This window comes from Heterodontus francisci, chromosome 7, assembly GCF_036365525.1.
Source record: "Heterodontus francisci isolate sHetFra1 chromosome 7, sHetFra1.hap1, whole genome shotgun sequence".
NCBI lineage: Eukaryota > Metazoa > Chordata > Chondrichthyes > Heterodontiformes > Heterodontidae > Heterodontus > Heterodontus francisci.
Genome location: NC_090377.1, coordinates 91,402,846 through 91,422,034, shown reverse-complemented (window position 1 = coordinate 91,422,034; position 19,189 = coordinate 91,402,846). Strand labels below are relative to the sequence as shown.

At 46.4% G+C, this 19,189-nt stretch overlaps 1 protein-coding gene across 2 annotated transcripts in view; it reads left to right on the top strand.

Moving 5' to 3' along the window:
* Positions 1-19,165, top strand: part of nemp2 (nuclear envelope integral membrane protein 2) — a 69,698-nt gene extending 50,533 nt beyond the window's left edge. For both annotated transcript variants that reach the window (XM_068035642.1, XM_068035643.1), the window contains exon 9: positions 11,347-19,165. In XM_068035642.1, coding sequence (XP_067891743.1) covers positions 11,347-11,542 — 196 coding nt within the window. In that variant the 3' untranslated portion in view covers positions 11,543-19,165. The remainder of the gene's footprint in view (positions 1-11,346) is intronic.
* The last annotated feature ends 24 nt before the right edge of the window (positions 19,166-19,189 follow it).

Below are 19,189 nucleotides of genomic sequence, written 5' to 3'. Positions count from 1 at the left end.
GGGACCTGGGTGTCCTCGTCAATAAATTACTGAAAGCTAGCATATAGGTGCAGCAAGCAATTAGGAAAGCTAATGATATGTTAGCCTTTATCGCACGAGGATTTGAGTACAGGAGTAGTGAAGTCTTGCTTCAATTGTATAGAACCTTGGTTAGACTGCACTTGGAGTACTGCGTACAGTTCTGGTCCCCTTACCTTAGGAAGGATATTATTTCCATAGAGGGAGTACAAATAAGATTCATCAGACTTGTTCCTGGGATGGCGGGACTGTCCTATGAAGAGAGATTGGAGAAACTGGGCCTGTATTCTCTAGAGTTTTGAAGAATGAGAGGTGATCTCATTGAAACCTACAAAATACTTAAAGGGATAGACAGGGTAGATGCAGCTAAGGTGTTTCCCCTGGTTGGGGAGTCTAGAACCAGGGGACACAATTTCAAAATAAGGGGGAAGCCACTTAGGACAGAGATGAGGAGAAATTTCTTTGCTCAGAGGGTTGTGAATCTTTGAAATTCTCTGCCCTGGAGGGCTCTGGAAGCTCAGTCATTGAGTATGTTTAAAGCAGAAATTGACAGATTTCTAAATACAAATGACATAAGAGGATATGGGGATAGTGTGGGAAAATGGCATTGAAGTGGATGGTCAGCCATGGACATATTGAATGGTGGGGAACGCTCGATGGGCTGAATGGCCTACTCCTGCTCCTATCTACCAGTCCTGCTACCTTCAGGAATATGTAGACGTACACTCAAAGATCCCTCTGTTCCTCTACACTTCTCATTCTCTGACTCTTTATTGCCTACTTCCTTGTCTTGTTTGGCCTCTGCAAATGCATGACCTTCCATTTCTCCAGATTGAATTCCATTTGCCACTTTCTACCCACTTGACCAGTCCATTGATATCTTGCAGTCTGCAGCTTTCTTCATCACTTTCAACCACATGGCCAAATTTTATGTCATCTGCAAATTTCTTAATTGTGCCCCCTACTTTTAAATCTAAATCATTGATATATACCACAAACAGCAAGGGAGCCAGTACTGAGCCCTGCGGAACCACACTGGAAACAGCCTTCCAGTCACAAACACCTGTCAACCATAATCCTTTGCTTTCTGCCTCATTTGGATCCAATTTGCCATTTTGCCTTGAATCCCATGAGTTTTTATTTTCTAACCAATCTGCCATATGGGACCTTGTCAAAAGCCTTGGTAAAATCTATGAAAAACGCATCAGATGTGCTAATCTCATCCACCCTCCTTGTTACCTCCTCAAAGAGTTCACAGAACAAAGAACAATACAGCACAGGAACAGGCCATTCGGCCCTCCAAGCCTGCGCCGATCTTGATGCCTGCCTAAACTAAAACCTTCTGCACTTCCAGGGACCGTATCCCTCTATCCCCATCCTATTCATGTATTTGTCAAGATGCCTCTTAAACGTCACTATTGCACCTGCTTCCACCACCTCCCCCGGCAGCAAGTTCCAAGCACTCACCACCCTCTGTGTAAAGAACTTTCCTCGCACATCCCCTCTAAACTTTGCCCCTCTCACCTTAAACCTATGTGCCCTAGTAACTGACTCTTCCACCCTGGGAAAAAGCTTCTGACTATCCACTCTGCCCATGCCACTCATAACTTTGTAAACCTCTATCATGTCGCCCCTCCACCTCCGTCCTTCCAGTGAAAACAATCAGAGTTTATCCAACCTCTCCTCATAGCTAATGCCCTTCAGACCAGGCAACATCCTGGTAAACCTCTTCTGTACCCTCTCCAAAGCCTCCACGTCCTTCTGGTAGTGTGCCAACCAGAATTGCACGCAATATTCTGAGTGTGGCCTAACTAAGGTTCTGTACAGCTGCAGCATGACTTGCCAATTTTTATACTCTATGCCCCGACCAACGAAGGCAAGCATGCCGTATGCCTTCTTGACTACCTTATCCACCTGCGTTGCCACTTTCAGTGACCTGTGGACCTGTACGCCCAGATCTCTCTGCCTGTCAGTACTCCTAAGGGTTCTGCCACTTACTGTATACTTCCCACCTGCATTAGACCTTCCACAATGCATTACCTCACATTTGTCCGGATTAAACTCCATCTGCCATTTCTCCACCCAAGTCTCCAACCGATCTATATCCTGCTGTACCCTTTGACAATCTTCATCATTATCCGCAACTCCACCAACCTTTGTGTCGTCCGCAAACTTACTAATCAGACCAGCTACATTTTCCTCCAAATCATTTGTATATACTACAAAGAGCAAAGGTCCCAGCACAGATCCCTGCGGAACACGACTAGTCACATCCCTCCATTCAGAAAAGCACCCTTCCACTGCTACCCTCTGTCTTCTATGACTGAGCCAGTTCTGTATCCATCTTGCCAGCTCACCTCTGATCCCGTGTGACTTCACCTTTTGTACCAGTCTGCCATGAGGGACCTTGTCAAAGATAACATCCATTGCCCTTCCTTCATCAATCATCTTTGTCACTTCCTCAAAAAACAATCAAATTAGTGAGACACAACCTCCCCTTCACAAAACCATGCTGCCTCTTGCTAATAAATCCATTTGTTTCCAAATGAGAGTAAATCCTGTCCCGAAGAATCCTCTCTAATAATTTCCCTACCACTGATGTAAGGCTCACCGGCCAATAATTTCCTGGATTATCCTTGCTACCCTTCTTAAACAAAGGAATAACATTGGCTATTCTCGACTCCTCTGGGACCTCACCTGCAGCCAATGAGGATGCAAAGATTTCTGTCAAGGCCCCAGCAATTTCTTCCCTTGCCTCCCTCAGTATTCTGGGGTAGATCCCATCAGGCCCTGGGGACTTATCTACCTTAATGTTTTGCAAGACACCCAACACCTCCTCCTTTTTGATAATGAGATGACTGAGACTATCTGCACTCCCTTCCCTAGGCTCATCATCCACCAAGTCCTTCTCTTTGGTGAACACTGATGGAAAGTATTCATTTAGTATCTCGCCCATTTCCTCTGGCTCCACACATAGATTCCCTTCTCTGTCCTTGAGTGGGCCAACCCTTTCCCTAGTTACCCTCTTGCTCTTTATATACGTATAAAAAGTCTTGGGATTATCCTTAATCCTGTTTGCCAATGACTTTACATGATCCCTTTTAGCCCTCCTGACTCCTTGCTTAAGTTCCATCCTACTGTCTTTATATTCCTCAAGGGATTCGTCTGTTCCTAGCCTTCCAGCCCTTACGAATGCTTCCTTTTTCTTTTTTACTAGGCTCACAATATCCCGCGTTATCCAAGGTTCCCAAAACTTGCCAAACTTATCCTTCTTCCTCACAGGAACATGCCGGTCCTGGATTCTAATCAACTGACGTTTGAAAGACTCCCACATGTCAGATGTTGATTTACCTTCAAACAGCCGCCCCAATCTAAATTCTTCAGTTCCTGCCTAATATTGTTATAATTAGCCTTCTCCCAATTTAGCACCTTCACCCGAGGACTACTCTTATCCTCATCCACAAGTACCTTAAAACTTATGGAATTATGGTCACTGTTCGCAAAATGCTCCCCTACTGAAACTTTGACCACCTGGCCGGGCTTATTCCCCAATACCAGGTCCAGTATGGCCCCATCCCTTGTTGGACTATCTACATATTGTTTCAAGAAGCCCTCCTGGATGCTCCTTACAAATTCTGCCCCATCCAAGCCCTTAGCACTAAGTGAGTCCCAGTCAATATAGGGGAAGTTAAAATCACCCACCACTACAACCCTGTTACCTTTACACCTTTCCAAATTCTGTCTACATATCTGCTCCTCTACCTCCCGCTGACTGTTGGGAGGCCTGTAGAAAACCCCTAACATCGTGACTGCACCCTTCCTATTCCTGAGCTCCACCCATATTGCCTCGCTGCACGACCCCTCCGAGGTGTCCTCCCGCAGTACAACTGTGATATTCTCCTTAACAAGTAATGCAACTCCCCCACCCCTTTTACATCCCCCTCTATCCCGCCTGAAGCTTCTAAATCCTGGAACATTTAACATCAATCAAGTTAGTCAGACATAACCTTCCCTTAACAAATCCATGTTGACTGTCCTTGATTAATCAGTGCCTCTCTAAATGTGTCTCAGAATTTTTTCCAATAATTTTCCCACCAACGAGGTTAGGCTGCCTGACCAGCAATTATTTGGTCAATCCCTTCCTCGCTTTTTAAACAACGGTACAAAATTAGCAGAACTCCTATCCTCTGGTACCATGCCTATAGCCAGAGAGGATTGGAAAATGATGGTCAGAGTCTCTGCTATTTCTTCCTTTGTTTCCCTTACAAATCTGAGATACATTTCATTCCGGCCTGGTGATTTATCCACTTTCAAGGATGCTAAACATTTCAATATTTCCTCCCTCACTATGTTTATCCTTTCCAATATTTCACACTGCTCCTTCTTAACTGCAATGTCTGCTTTGTCCCTCTCTATTGTGAAAAGAGATGCAAAATATGCATGAAGAACTATGCCACATCTTCCACCTCCACAAACACATTACCCTTTTGGTCTCTAATTGACATTACTCTTTCCTTTGTTATCCTTTTGCTTTTTATGTATTTATAATATATCTTTGTGTTTTTCTTAATTTTACTTGTCAATATGTTTATCAGGCCCTCTTTACTTTCCTAATTTCTTTTTTACTTTCACCCCTACACTTTTTATACTGCTCTAGGATTTCTGTAGTATTGCCCTCTTTAACTCCTCCCTGAATGCCTCCCACCACTGTGACACTGATTTATCTTCAAGGAGCACAGCTGTTTTCAGTCCGTTTTGCAAATCACGGGCCATACTCCCAAAGCCCATTGGGTGCGGAAGTAAGTGCACGCACAATTTGAAGATCACTTTCTCGGAGGTCAGCACCGGGCCCCGCCTTCTCTGGAATGCCAAACTATTTTTGAAAGAAACACCAGGAGGGAGGGACTGGCAAGCCCGCATGCCTCCAATTAATTTAAAAGCAAAATACTGCGGATGCTGGAAATCTGAAACAAAAACAAGAAATGCTGGATTCACTCAGCAGGTCTGGCAGCATCTGTGGAAAGAGAAGCAGAGTTAACGTTTCGGGTCAGTGACCCTTCTTCGGAACTCCGAAGTTCCGAAGAAGGGTCACTGACCCGAAACGTTAACTCTGCTTCTCTTTCCACAGATGCTGCCAGACCTGCTGAGTGAATCCAGCATTTCTTGTTTTTGCCTCCAATTAATTGCCTGTTTAGCTCATTGACAGGCTTTTCAAGAGCAGTTTGTGATTTTCAAAGGAAGGGCACAGAGAGATTGCCATGTCTGGACCATGGCAGGGTGCAGAAGATGTGAACAATGTGGAGGGCCATGAGGGCTTTGGGAAGGGCTGATTAACGTAATGCAGAGGCCCAAAATAAAGTTCAGCTGCTCAAAAAGTGCCACACAGCAGCCATTGCTGGAGTTGTAAGACTTGCTTTTCTCAGTGGTGAGTGGTAGGAATCTGGAGAGGGAGCCCGCTGCTATCACTGGGGCTGCTGGGGTTGGCAGGGGGAGGCCTGGTGAACGCATAAAGCCCAGCTGAGGGAGTTCAGATGGGAACATTGGACAAAGCAGCCAGGATGAGCTTCAGCAGATGCAACCTTCTGGACAACAAGAGGCCAAAGGAACACAGCGGGTGGCTGCACGGGGAAGAAGGCACTATCCAGGACATTGGGTCCATCGTCCAACAGTCAGCTGCCTGGAGGTGACAGAGTGCCATGCTGTAGGAGGCTGCGACTATCCAGACATATTGTCTCATCCATTTGTGCCCTGATTCACAAAAGCTTGAGGCCCTGCGACCCCATGGCAGTCCTTTTACCTGCAGCTGTGAAGGTCTCTGTCATCCTGAATTTCTAAGCAACTGGGCTGTTCCAGGGATCAGCTGCGGACCTAGGTGGCATCACACATTGGGCAGCTCATCATGCCATCTGGCAGGTCACGGATGTCATATTCAGGAGGGCAGGGGACTACATCCACCGACACAGATGGCCCTGCGCAGGCACAGAGGGCTTTGGATTTTGCTTCGATGGCTGGACTCCCCAGGTACAGGGCATCATTGATTGCACCCATTAGGCACCCAGTGTCCGGCCAGTGAGATCCCTAACAGGAAGGGCATCCATTCCTTCAAGGTCAAACTGATCTGGGGCTACAACAAAAGCTTCTTTCATGTGTGCGCTCACTTTCTTAGCAGCTGCCATGACTCCTCCATCCTCCGCCAGTCCAGGCTGCCTCGGATCTTCACTCTGTCCCCAAAGCTGTGTGCATGGATCCAAGGAGACAAGGGAAATACCTTGACGACATGGCTACTGACTCCTCTACGGGAGCCCCAAACAGAGGCACAGAGGCGATACAACCAATGCCACCTGCTCAACAGGCCATCCATTGAGCAGGCCATCAGGTTTCTGAAGAAGCAATTCCAGTGCCTGGATTGTTCGGGTGGTGCCCTCCAAAACCCTGCTGTAAGGGTCTCTACCATTATGGTGGTTTGCAGCGCTCACCATAACATGGCCCTCCAGAGAGGTGTGGACCTTCAGGACAGTGAGGCACTGGAAGGAGACAGCTCATGGTTGGAGGTGGAAGAAGAGGAGGAGGAGGAAGAAGGGAAGAGAAGTAACACTGAACAGAGAGGTGCCGCTGCTGCACGACAAGATGGTCTCCTCCTGCCACCTTCTGGGAAGAGGAGCTCCCTCCTCTCCCTCACAGCCTCCAGCATTTGATCCGGGTTGGCATTGATGAAGCGAGTATCTACCCTGATCCTAGTGCCAGGCCTCCAGCTCCCCTGTGGCATTTTGCTTCCCTCTGGTGCACTGGAATGCTTCGGCACAACTGATCTCTCCCTCAGGACAAACAGCAGCTTCAGTAATGGCTGCCATGGGGTGTCCACATGAGTCCCACAATTAATCTGACCCACCTCCATTCCCGGCCCCACTGATTCCAAGTGGATAGGATACCTGCCTCCATACCAGTTAAGGTGAAAATATAAACCTAGATCAGTTTCCCAATAGAGGTGGGTTTCTGACCCAAAACCAGACCCAGCTACTGTTTCTCACCTCTGAGACTAAAATTCAGCCCCACATCTCAGCTTGGTAAAATTGGCCTTTCCCCAAATTAAAACTTTTATTCTTGCTATCTCTCTATCCTTTTCCATAACTATTCTAAATGTAAGTGAAGTATGATCACTGCCACTAAAAAAAAAACTTACCCACAGGTATACCGCAGGGCAAGAATTATAACTGGGGGAAAGGAAATTATGATGCGATTAGGCAAGATTTAGGATGCGTAGGATGGGGAAGGAAACTGCAGGGGATGGGAACAATCGAAATGTGGAGCTTATTCAAGGAGCAGCTACTGCGTGTCCTTGATAAGTATGTACCTGTCAGGCAGGGAGGAAGTTGTCGAGCGAGGGAGCCGTGGTTTACTAAAGAAGTTGAAGCGCTTGTCAAGAGGAAGAAGAAGGCTTATGTTAGGATGAGACGTGAAGGCTCAGTTAGGGCGCTTGAGAGCTACAAGCTAGCCAGGAAGTATCTAAAGGGAGAGCTAAGGAGAGCAAGGAGAGGACACGAGAAGTCATTGGTGGATCGGATCAGGGAAAACCCTAAGGCTTTCTATAGGTATATCAGGAATAAAAGAATGACTAGAGTTAGATTAGGGCCAATCAAGGATAGTAGTGGGAAGTTGTATGTGGAATCAGAGGAGATAGGGGAAGTGTTAAATGAATATTTTGCGTCAGTATTTACAGTAGAGAAAGAAAATGTTGTTGAGAATACTGAGATTCAGGCTACGAGGCTAGATGGGATTGAGGTTCACAAGGAGGAGGTGTTAGCAATTTTGGAAGGTGTGAAAATAGATAAGTCCCCTGGGCCAGATGGGATTTATCCTAGGATTCTCTGGGAAGCTAGGGAGGAGATTGCAGAGCCTTTGTCCTTGATCTTTATGTCGTCATTGTCGACAGGAATAGTGCCGGAAGACTGGAGGATTGCAAATGTTGTCCCCTTGTTCAAGAAGGGGAGTAGAGACAGCCCTGGTAATTATAGACCTGTGAGCCTTACTTCGGTTGTGGGTAAAATGTTGGAAAAGGTTATAAGAGACAGGATTTATAATCATCTTGAAAAGAATAAGTACATTAGAGATAGTCAGCACGGTTTTGTGACGGGTAGGTCGTGCCTCACAAACCTTACTGAGTTTTTCGAGAAGGTGACCAAACAGGTGGATGAGGGTAAAGCAGTGGATGTGGTGTATATGGATTTCAGTAAGGCGTTTGATAAGGTTCCTCACGGTAGGCTATTGCAGAAAATACGGAAGTATGGGGTTGAAGGCGATTTAGAGCTTTGGATCAGAAATTGGCTAGCTGAAAGAAGACAGAGGGTGGTGGTTGATGGCAAATGTTCATCCTGGAGTTTAGTTACTAGTGGTGTACCGCAAGGATCTGTTTTGGGGCCACTGCTGTTTGTCATTTTTATAAATGACCTGGAAGAGGATGTAGAAGGGTGGGTTAGTAAATTTGCAGATGACACTAAGGTCGGTGGAGTTGTGGATAGTGCCGAAGGATGTTGTAGGGTACAGAGAGACATAGATAGGCTGCAGAGCTGGGCTGAGAGATGGCAAATGGAGTTTAATGCGGAAAAGTGTGAGGTGATTCACTTTGGAAGGAGTAACAGGAATGCAGAGTACTGGGCTAATGGGAAGATTCTTGGTAGTGTAGATGAACAGAGAGATCTTGGTGTCCAGGTGCATAAATCCCTGAAGGTTGCTAACCAGGTTAATAGGGCTGTTAAGAAGGCATATGGTGTGTTAGCTTTTATTAGTAGGGGGATTGAGTTTCGGAGCCACGAGGTCATGCTGCAGCTGTACAAAACTCTGGTGAGACCGCACCTGGAGTATTGCGTGCAGTTCTGGTCACCGCATTATAGGAAGGATGTGGAAGCTTTGGAAAGGGTGCAGAGGAGATTTACTAGGATGTTGCCTGGTATGGAGGGAAGGTCTTACGAGGAAAGGCTGAGGGACTTGAGGTTGTTTTCGTTGGAGAGAAGGAGGAGGAGAGGTGACTTAATAGAGGCATATAAGATAATCAGAGGGTTAGATAGGGTGGATAGTGAGCGTCTTTTTCCTCGGATGGTGATGGCAAACACGAGGGGACATAGCTTCAAGTTGAGGGGTGATAGATATAGGACAGATGTGAGAGGTAGTTTCTTTACTCAGAGAGTAGTAAGGGCGTGGAACGCCCTGCCTGCAGCAGTAGTAGATTCGCCAACTTTAAGGGCATTTAAGTGGACATTGGATAGACATATGGATGAAAATGGAATAGTGTAGGTCAGATGGTTTCACAGGTCGGCGCAACATCGAGGGCCGAAGGGCCTGTACTGCGCTGTAATGTTCTAATTCTAATTCACTGATGCCCCTTCCACCTTCCTAGATTTATTCCGTAAAACTAAGTCCAGAACTGACCCATCATTTGTTTGGCTTGCTATGTACTGGCTAAAAAAAGTTCTGCTGATTGCATTTTAACAATTCTGCACCCTCGAAACCTTTTACACTGATTTTATCCCAGTTAACATTAGGGTAGATGAAACCCCCTACTATTACTGCTGTTTTGTTTTTGCACTTCTCAGCAATCAGCCCGCAAATTTGTTCTTCTATCTCCCTCTGACTGTTTTGGGGTCTGTAGTATACTCATTGCAGTGGGATTGTCCCTTTTTTTGTTTCTCCATTCAATGCATATGTTTTCATTTGATGCTCTTTCTAGCATATCATTCCTTCTCACATCTGTGATTGATTGTTTCTTTAACCAATATTGTGATCCCTCCTTTTTATCCCCTGCTCTGTCCCATCTGAAAACCCTGTAACCAGGAATGTTGAACTGCCCTTCGTGCCCTTTAAGCCACATTCCAGTTAATAGCTATGAAATCATACTTCCATGTGTCTGTGTGAGCCCTCAGCTTATCTGCCTTATTCACTAGATTCCTTGCGTTGAAGTATATACCACTAATCACGAAACAACTTCTTTTGTTTATTTTCTCGCCTTTGTTTCCTCGACCTTCCATACTCCTAATTTTCTGTCTTCTATTTCCAGTTTTGCTTCTCTTCCTTCTGAATCTATGCTCAGGTTCCAACCCCCCACCAAACTAGTTTAAACCTTCCCTAACAGCACAGGCAAACCTCCCGGCCAAGATATTGGTCCCGGCCTTGGTGAGGTGTGACCCATCCTGTTTGAAAGGTTCCACTTTCCTGAAAACCGGTCCCAATGCCCCAGGATCTAAAGCCCTGCACCAACTCTCCAGACATTCATTCAGCTAGTGGCCAGAATTTTACGCCCCCCAAAGAGTGGGAAGGTGGCGGGGAGGGGGCGTAAAATGGGGAGGGCTCTTCCTGACACACTCCCGCCTCTGCTGCCACTTTACGCAGGGCGACGGTGGCAAAAAATGGCCTGCCCGCCCCAGGCCAATCAAGGCCCTTAACGGCCACTTAAGTACCTCCACCCGTTGCCACAGGGATTTTACCTGTGGCTGGGTGGGCGGCCGGGCCCGAGAGAAGCCGTCTGACAAAACTAGGCAGCTCGCTGACGGCGTGGGGACCCTGTGCCCGATGGATTACCGCCCCTGCTGCCCCAACCACACCCAACACCGCCCCCCACTCCCCCCCCTAATCGAACACCCATGCTTCGCCGGGACCTGACCGATCACCTCTGGCGAGGCGACAAAAACTTACCTTGGTTCCGGGCTCCCCGACATCTTCATCTTGAAGCTGGGCTGCAGTCCCAGCAGTGGCCACCGCTGCTGGTGGCGCTGCTGGGACCAAGAGCTGCTGGCCTGCTGATTGGCTGGTAGCTCTATTAAGCAGGACTTCCTGCCTGAAGTGGGTGGAAGCCCCGCCTCAGAACAATTAAAGGCCGGGGAACTGCAAAATGCGGGTCAGATGGCCAGGCGGAAGCAGGTTCACCACTGACTTTTCAGTCGGTGGACAGCTCCCGTCCGCCAAGGGTAAAATCCCAGCCAGTATCTTTGTATTTCCGTATTCATTAATGCATGATGGCAGGAGTAAAACGGAGATTATTACCTTTGAGTCATATATTGAGGACACCGTTGGGCTCAGCTGTCAGATCCCCATGGGTCTCAATAATTTGTCAACTTGCATTGTTGAGGCTCATACATGAGGAATGGGCACATGGCTGAGATACTGAAGGGTGCTTGTACCAGTGAAATGAACTCATCAGAAGGTTAATGCATTCAACGAAGAAGGGGAGAAAATAAGCAGTTCAAATTCACAGCCCTCTGTTTCAAAAATGTAGTATTCTGATGTTGGATCTGCTAGGTCAATGCGTAACTCTGTTCATTTTCTCATTCTAATTTGCAGACTTGCAGACTTCATCCTAGGAGCTTATCATCTTACACTTGAGGAAGTGCAGAACCATGAGCAACAGTATGGAATTGGAGGCTCATTTTTGGAATCACAACTCTTTGCCACAGAGGAGAATAATGATTTAGTCTTGGAGAATGGGGAAGTGATGGCTACAGATCAAGAACATGAAGTTGATGTGATAGTGAATTAATCTTGCTTCACTCGCGTCTCACTACATATTCTGAGCTGTACTACGAGCAGGAATTAACAAATGCAACCAGCAGCAGTGTTAGAAATATCGCTGACCCTGATAATCTTGCAAGTGGATGCGCAAAAAAGATCAAGACACCAGTGAATTGTGTTGCTCAATGAATACATAAAACTCATTGAATTTGTACTTTTGAAAAGAAAGTTTGCACTAAATGATTATAGTCCTAATCAGTAATTTTTTTTGTTCGCGGCTGGGCTAGTAATTAGCAGAACAAAAATTCTAGCCCTGGTCAGGTTTAGCAATTTTTGAATGCACAAGTGCCTGTAATTTTTGTTCTATTACTTATGAAATAGTTTATTGTGATCTATGGATCTGTGATCTATCAAGATCAAAGTAGCTACAGAAGTTGAAAACCTGGATCTCTCCAGGTATGTTGAAGAGCAGTGGAATTATTCTTTAGATGGTTTGCTAAAAGCGAGTAAATGAATTCTGACATCTTGGAAAATCTGATTCGGGCCAGTTTAACTAGTCTTCGACTACACATAATTCCAATTCATTATTTGATGTAAACAAGTTAGTTTAATTATCTATGAAAGACTTTTGGTTGAAGCTGAGACAATGAGGCCATCTGCACCACAAGCACACAGAAAAGAATTTTTGAAATGGATGGCTGCAGAAACAGGTCCCAGAGATTGTATTTTTCTCTTTACTGTGTCTAGTTAGTGTGCTTCCCTTTAGTGAGAACTTCTGTCTTTGAGATGGAAGATGAGGAAACGAGGAAAGCTAGGGCCAGAATGTGATCATCCCTCCTGCACCACCCCCCCGAGCAGGCTGGCAGGTGAGTGAGGGTGTAAAATTGGGTGAGATGGCAGGTGGCATTGTGCCTGTCGCCTACCCACCTCTGTTGGTATTTTACCAGCAGCAGTAAAGGTATTGGGCATCCTGCCCACCCTAGCGCCACTTGAGGTCCTTAAGTGACTAATTAAGAGCCACTTGTTTCCGCTGGTATTTTACCAGCAGCAGAGGGTTCCCATGCCACATAAAGAGGCAACACTGGCTATACCTGGCAGCCTGACTGCAGGCTCGGGGTGGAGGGAGGGTGTGATAGGGGGATTCCTCCTTTTTGGGCCAGTGGCAAGGGCCACCCAGCTTGATCTCTCCCACCACCCCCTGGCCTCACGATCACCACCCACCCTCACCTCCCCGCACTTGCCAGTGCCTGCCTGACTTGCCTTTGTGAACCCACCTCACGGACCTGAACTCTGGGCCTCCATCGCTGGCTGGGTGGAGTCACTCTCTGGCCAACAGCTCTAAAAATGGGACATCCTGCATCAGGGGGTGGGGGTGGGGGGGATGGAAGCTCTGACCTCAGGCAACTAATTGCCTGTCGACCATAAAATCAGATTATGGTTTCCAGGGCTAGCAGAGGCAGGCATAGACCTGACTTTCCAGCCAGTGGGTCGGGCCATTGCCTCTGCATTAAATCCCAGCCTAGGTATTTTGTTCTTGCTGCCAACAACCAATCAGTTAATTGCAGGACTGCATTGATAGGTTGGTTGTAATCAGCAGTTCCAACCGTCCTGTCCTCAGTTGTGTAACAAGCTGCTGCGCATGACAAATACAGAAAGCCAGTAGTGTGATATTGAGGTGGAAACTGCAGGTTAGGTTAATTGCGATATTTGATTTAAGGGGAACACAACATTGCAATATAAACATTGTTTCCTTGTCCAGGATAAACATTTTTTTAAATTGTGAAAGCAGAGGAGATTAGACAAATATGTGACAAAATGATGGTATTTAAACATTAATTATGTAACTGACTTCAGTATGCACATTTTAACAAAATTGATTTCAATTGAGCAGTACTATGTTGTTTTGTTTTATTCTACACCCAACTCCAGTTTAAAAAAAAAGGTCTGTTCTTCCTATGGATCTTCAAATAAAAACAATCTGGGACAGAACACGTTTTAGGTCGCAGTGCTCTAAATAAAATTATACTGAGTGCTTTACAGGTTGAAAGTAACATTCTACTGAATTAACTGAAAATTAAATCGGGATTACATTATTTAAATGTTCTTTATGTAGGCAATGGTAACTTGTCTTCCAATGTTTGATTCTCTCCCTGTGGACAAGTACCATGCCTTGTTGATAGAAGCCTGCAGTGGGGAATTACGGATACAAAGCCATTTTGTGATTGTGTGAATTTAAGTATTGTTTAATTTTTTTTGTGGGGTGGGGCAGAGTGGGGAGTCTTAAAAGTGCTTTCTGTTGTGAAGAATATTTGGTGAAATGAACAAAAAATTAATCTTGTACCTTTCAATAAGGCATTCTTCATTCAAAGGAATGAAGTTACATGCACAAAAGGAAACTGGCATCTCACCTGGAACTTCCTTGAGTAAATACTGCTCAAAATATCAATTTAAACTCTAACGTGAAGTCGAAATTCAAATTACAATCAGTTTTAGAGTAGGTGCCCTGCTGACAACTTACCCATTTTATTTTTTCTTGGGGAAGTTCACCTGCTTTTACCTCAGTTTTCGTCTTTTGAATTAAAAGTGCAAGATTCCATTCCTGAAAATGTTAAATATAAATATTAAGATTTGAAACCCGATTATTCATTTCGTAGGTAGAGTTTATACTTATGGGGGGGCGAGAAAACTAATATTTTACTCATTGTTGAATTCCTTCAAACCTATTTTGAGCTTAGATTTCAGTCCTCTGTCTTCCTCCTTTCCTTAGTTTTTCTTACAAGTGAAATCCAAATCAGGATTCCACTCCCAAATGGTATATTATTTATTTCAAAAGTGGGACTACTTTTTCTTCTTGTTTCAAACTAAGAGTAAAGCTGGTCAATCTAGTGATGTTAGCTCAACTGAAAATATTATTGCCATCACTTGTGAGAAGAATTTATTATTAATTGTGCTAATCTCTTCATAAATACTTGACTTTGAGGAATGTATAATAATGATTATACGGGTTTAATTTATGTGAGGCTGTTAGAGAACAAAGTTTATGTTTAAAAAAAAATCACAATTTTAATGACAAAACTTGCTCTGTTAATATCAACTGTTTTCCATGCATGAATTCATTATTCCTATTAACCAAAATATGATTTAATGTACTGGTGAATATTGTTCCATAGCACTGCTCATGGTAGTCAGATGAAATGGCAGTTTGTGTTCGTAGTAACTGGCTAAGAAGGGGTACAGCACCATCTCTGGAGTGAGCAAGAAGAGCAGGGATTCTAGTTACAAGTTTGAGATAACAGTTCCCTCCTGTGGAGGGACCAAAATGGGTACTACCATTACAGCACTTCCCATTGATTTCAATGGACAGAACAACTCAAAAGATTTTTAAAATACAAGTATTTATAAATGCAAACTTAATGGTTTCATTTTAAGAGTTAATCCCCTGTCTTTTCCCTGCTTGTCTTGGTGTAAAGATTCACTATTTTAAATTAGTTTCATCCTGATATAATGTGATTGGTTTGGGTTTTTACTTTCACTAAGGGCACAGTGGCGCAGTGGTTAGCACCGCAGCCTCACAGCTCCAGTGACCCGGGTTCGGTTCTGGGTACTGCCTGTGCGGAGTTTGCAAGTTCTCCCTGTGACAGCGTGGGTTTCCTTCGGGTGCTCCAGTTTCCTCCCACATGCTAAAGACTTGCAGGTTGATAGGTAAATTGGCCATTGTAAAAATTGCCCCTAGTGTAGGTAGGTGGTAGGAGAATTGAGGAAAAGTGGGGTTGTGAGAGGGAAAATCGGATTCATGTCGTCTTTGGCCCCCTTTTCTCGAGAAACAATGGGTAAGCGCCTGGAGGTGGTCAGTGGTTTGTAGCCTGGAGTGGCTATAAAGACCAATTCTAGAGTGATAGACTCTTCCACAGGTGCTGCAGATAAAATTGGTTGTCGGGGCTGTTACACAGTTGGCTCTCTCCTTGCACTTCTGTCTTTTTTCCTGCCAACTGCTAAGTCTCTTTGACTCGCCACGCTTTAGCCCCGCCTTTATGGCTGCCCGCCAGCTCTGACGATCACTGGCAACTGACTCACACGACTTGTGATCAATGTCACAGGACCTCATGTCGCGTTTGCAGACGTCTTTAAAGCGGAGACATGGACGGCCGGTGGGTCTGGTACCAGCGACGAGCTCGCTGTACAATGTGTCCTTGGGGATCCTGCCATCTTCCATGCGGCTCACATGGCCAAGCCATCTCAGGCGCCACTGGCTTAGTAGGGTGTATATGCTGGGGATGTTGGCCGCCTCGAGGATTTCTGTGTTGGAGATACGGTCCTGCCACCTGATGCCAAGGATTCTCCGGAGGCAGCGAAGATGGAATGAATTGAGACGTCGCTCATGGCTGACATGCGTTGTCCAGGCCTCGCTGCCGTAGAGCAGGGTACTGAGGACACAGGCTTGATACACTTGGATTTTTGTGTTCTGTGTCAGTGCGCCATTTTCCCACCCTCTCTTGGCCAGTCTGGACATAGCAGAGGAAGCCTTTCCCATGCGTTTGTTTAATTCTGCATCGAGAGACAGGTTACTGGTGATAGTTGAGCCAAGGTAGGTGAACTCTTGAACCACTTCCAGAGTGTGGTTGTCGATATTGATGGATGGGGCATTTCTGACGTCCTGTCCCATGATGTTCGTTTTCTTGAGGCTGATGTTTCGGCCAAATTCGGTGCAGGCAGCCGCAAACCTGTCAATGAGTCTCTGCAGGCACTCTTCAGTGTGAGATGTTAATGCAGCATCGTCAGCAAAGAGGAGTTCCCTGATGAGGACTTTCCGTACTTTGGTCTTCGCTTTTAGACGGGCAAGGTTGAACAACCTGCCACCTGATCTTGTGTGGAGGAAAATTCCTTCTTCTGAAGACTTGAACGCATGTGATAGCAGCAGGGAGAAGAAAATCCCAAAAAGTGTAGGTGCGAGAACACAGCCCTGTTTCACACCACTCAGGATTGGAAAGGGGTCTGATGAAGCGCCGCTATGCTGAATTGTGCCTTTCATATTGTCATGGAATGAGGATAATACTTAGTAGCTTTGGTGGGCATCCAATCTTTTCTAGTAGTCTGAAGAGACCATGTCTGCTGACGAGGTCAAAGGCTTTGGTGAGATCAATGAAAGCAATGTAGAGGGGCATCTGTTGTGCACGGCATTTCTCCTGTAGCTGGCGAAGGGAGAACAGCATGTCAATGGTGGATCTCTTTGCTCAAAAGCCACACTGTGCCTCAGGATAGACACGCTCAGCCAGCTTCTGGAGCCTGTTTAAGGCGACACGAGCGAAGACTTTCCCCACTATGCTGAGCAGGGAGATTCCACGGTAGTTGTTGCAGTCACCGCGGTCACCCTTGTTCTTATAGAGGGTGATGATATTGGCATCGCACATGCCCTGTGGTACTGCACCCTCGTCCCAGCACAGGCAAAGCAGTTCGTACAGTGCTGAAAGTATAGCAGGCTTGGCACTCTTGATGATTTCAGGGGTAATGCCGTCCTTCCCAGGGGCTTTTCCGCTGGCTAGAGAATCAATGGCATCACTGAGTTCCGATTTTGTTGGCTGTCCGTCCAGCTCATCCATGACTGGCAGAGATAGGGCTGCATTGAGGGCGGTCTCAGTGACAACATTCTCTCTGGAGTACAGTTCTAGGTAGTGTTCCACCCAGCGGTCCATTTGCGTGCATTGGTCAGTGATTGTGTCCCCTGATTTAGATTTGAGGGGGGGCAATCTTCTTGATGGTTGGCCCAAAAGCTCTCTTAATGCCATCTTACATTCCTCTGATATTTCCTGTGTCAGAGGCCAGCTGAATATGACTGCATAGGTGTTGCCAGTAGTCATTCGCGCAGCGCCTGGTTGTTCTTTGTGCCGCGCTTCTGGCAGCTTTAAGTGCTGCGGATGTTAACTCGCTGGGGGCTTTCTTGTAGTTCAGCAGTGCGATGCACTTAGCGGCTATGACAGGTTCCAGCTCTTCAATGTGAGATTGAAACCAGTCTGCATTCCGCTTCACACGATTGCCATAGGTGGTCATTGCTGAGTCATAGATGCCGTCTCTGATGTGGACCCACTTGGTCCCTGCATCCCCTGTGGGAGTGTTTTGAAAGGCTTTTTCAAGTGAATTTAGAAACTTACGTACCAGCTGTGGATGAGAAATTCTACTAGTGTTGATGTGCGGGCGGCCCTTCTGCTTGGAGTGATGCAGCTTCTTTGGATTGAGGCTAACCTTGCTGCACACCAGGGAGTGGTCGGTGTCGCAGTCCGCACTGTGGAAGCTGCGTGTGATTTGAATGCTGTTTAAAGAGGCTCGCCTTGTGACAATGAGGCCCAGCTGGTGCCAACGATGTGATCTAGGGGTGCCTCCAAGAAACCTGGTGACAGGGTTTAGTGTGAAAGAACGAGTTGGTGATGCAGAGGTTATGATAGGTACATAACTCAAGCAGTTTCAGTCCATTCTCATTCATCCTTCCAATGACAAAGCGCCCAAGGCAGGAGAGCCATGAGTCATGGTCGGCCCCAACCCTGGCATTCAAGTCCCCCAGCAGGAATAGGTGTTCGGTGTTGGGGATGCTACTAATGATATTATGGAGTTCCTCGTAGAACTGGTCTTTAGCTTCAGGTGGGGAGCAGAGTGTTGGAGCATAGATGCTGAGTAGGTGTACTAGACCAGAGGCGGTGAACAGTCGGATGGACAGTATGCGTTCCGAGCCATTTGAGGGTGGCTCTATCATGCTGAGCAAAGAGTTTCTGATGGCGAAGCCCACTCCGTGCTGTCTTGGTTCTTCAGGATCCCTATCCTGCCAGAAGAAGGTGTAGTCTTGCTCTCTTAGAGGTCCGCTCGCAGGGAGGCGTGTCTCCTGAAGTGCTGCAATGTCCACATTGAGTCTATTGAGCTCGTTGTTGATGATGGCGGTCTTCCGAGATTCGTTGATTTGTGTAAGGTCTTCCGACAGGCCAGGATACATAGTACTGACGTTCCAGCTTGCAAAACGAAGGGCTGGTACCTTCTTTCCTTTTTTGGTCGTGCTGTTTGGTGCGGTGTTACAGTCCACTTGTCGGGCAATGACCCTGAGCTCCAAGCACCCATTGAAGCAGGTGGACTGTAGCGGGACAGAACCTTACTGACCGGGGGCTGCCCGGTTTGAGGCGGGCAGTAGCTGTCCAGTGAGATGCGATGATATCTCCCACTGACAAAGGCAACCTGTGGCGCCCAATCTCTTCGCCAATTGAGCTGGACTTATAACCCGTAACTGCTGCCTTCTGTGTTGATTTGGTCGCTGTGAGGCGACCTATGGAGTGACCTCTCCATGGTGCATGCCTGGGCGAATGTATGGAGGTTGTGAGTTGCCCAAGCGTCAAAAACCCCCTCTCTGCCTTCCTGGTAGGGTCCAAAGGAGTGCAGAGCACGACATTTGGCATCGGTATGGCTGCAGGAACTGCCGGAAACATGCCAAAGGTGACACATAACCACCTTCGGGGTTCGGCGTCTCGGGAGAGGCCAAGGCTAAGGGATTAATGTAGGATTAGTATAAATGGGTGGTTGATGGTCGGTGTCGACTCAGTGAGCCGAAGGGCCTATTTTGGTGCTGTATCTCTCTGTGACTCTAAGACTTCAGAACAATTTGTTTTTTTAATTCTTTGTAATACATGTATTTTTAGTTAAA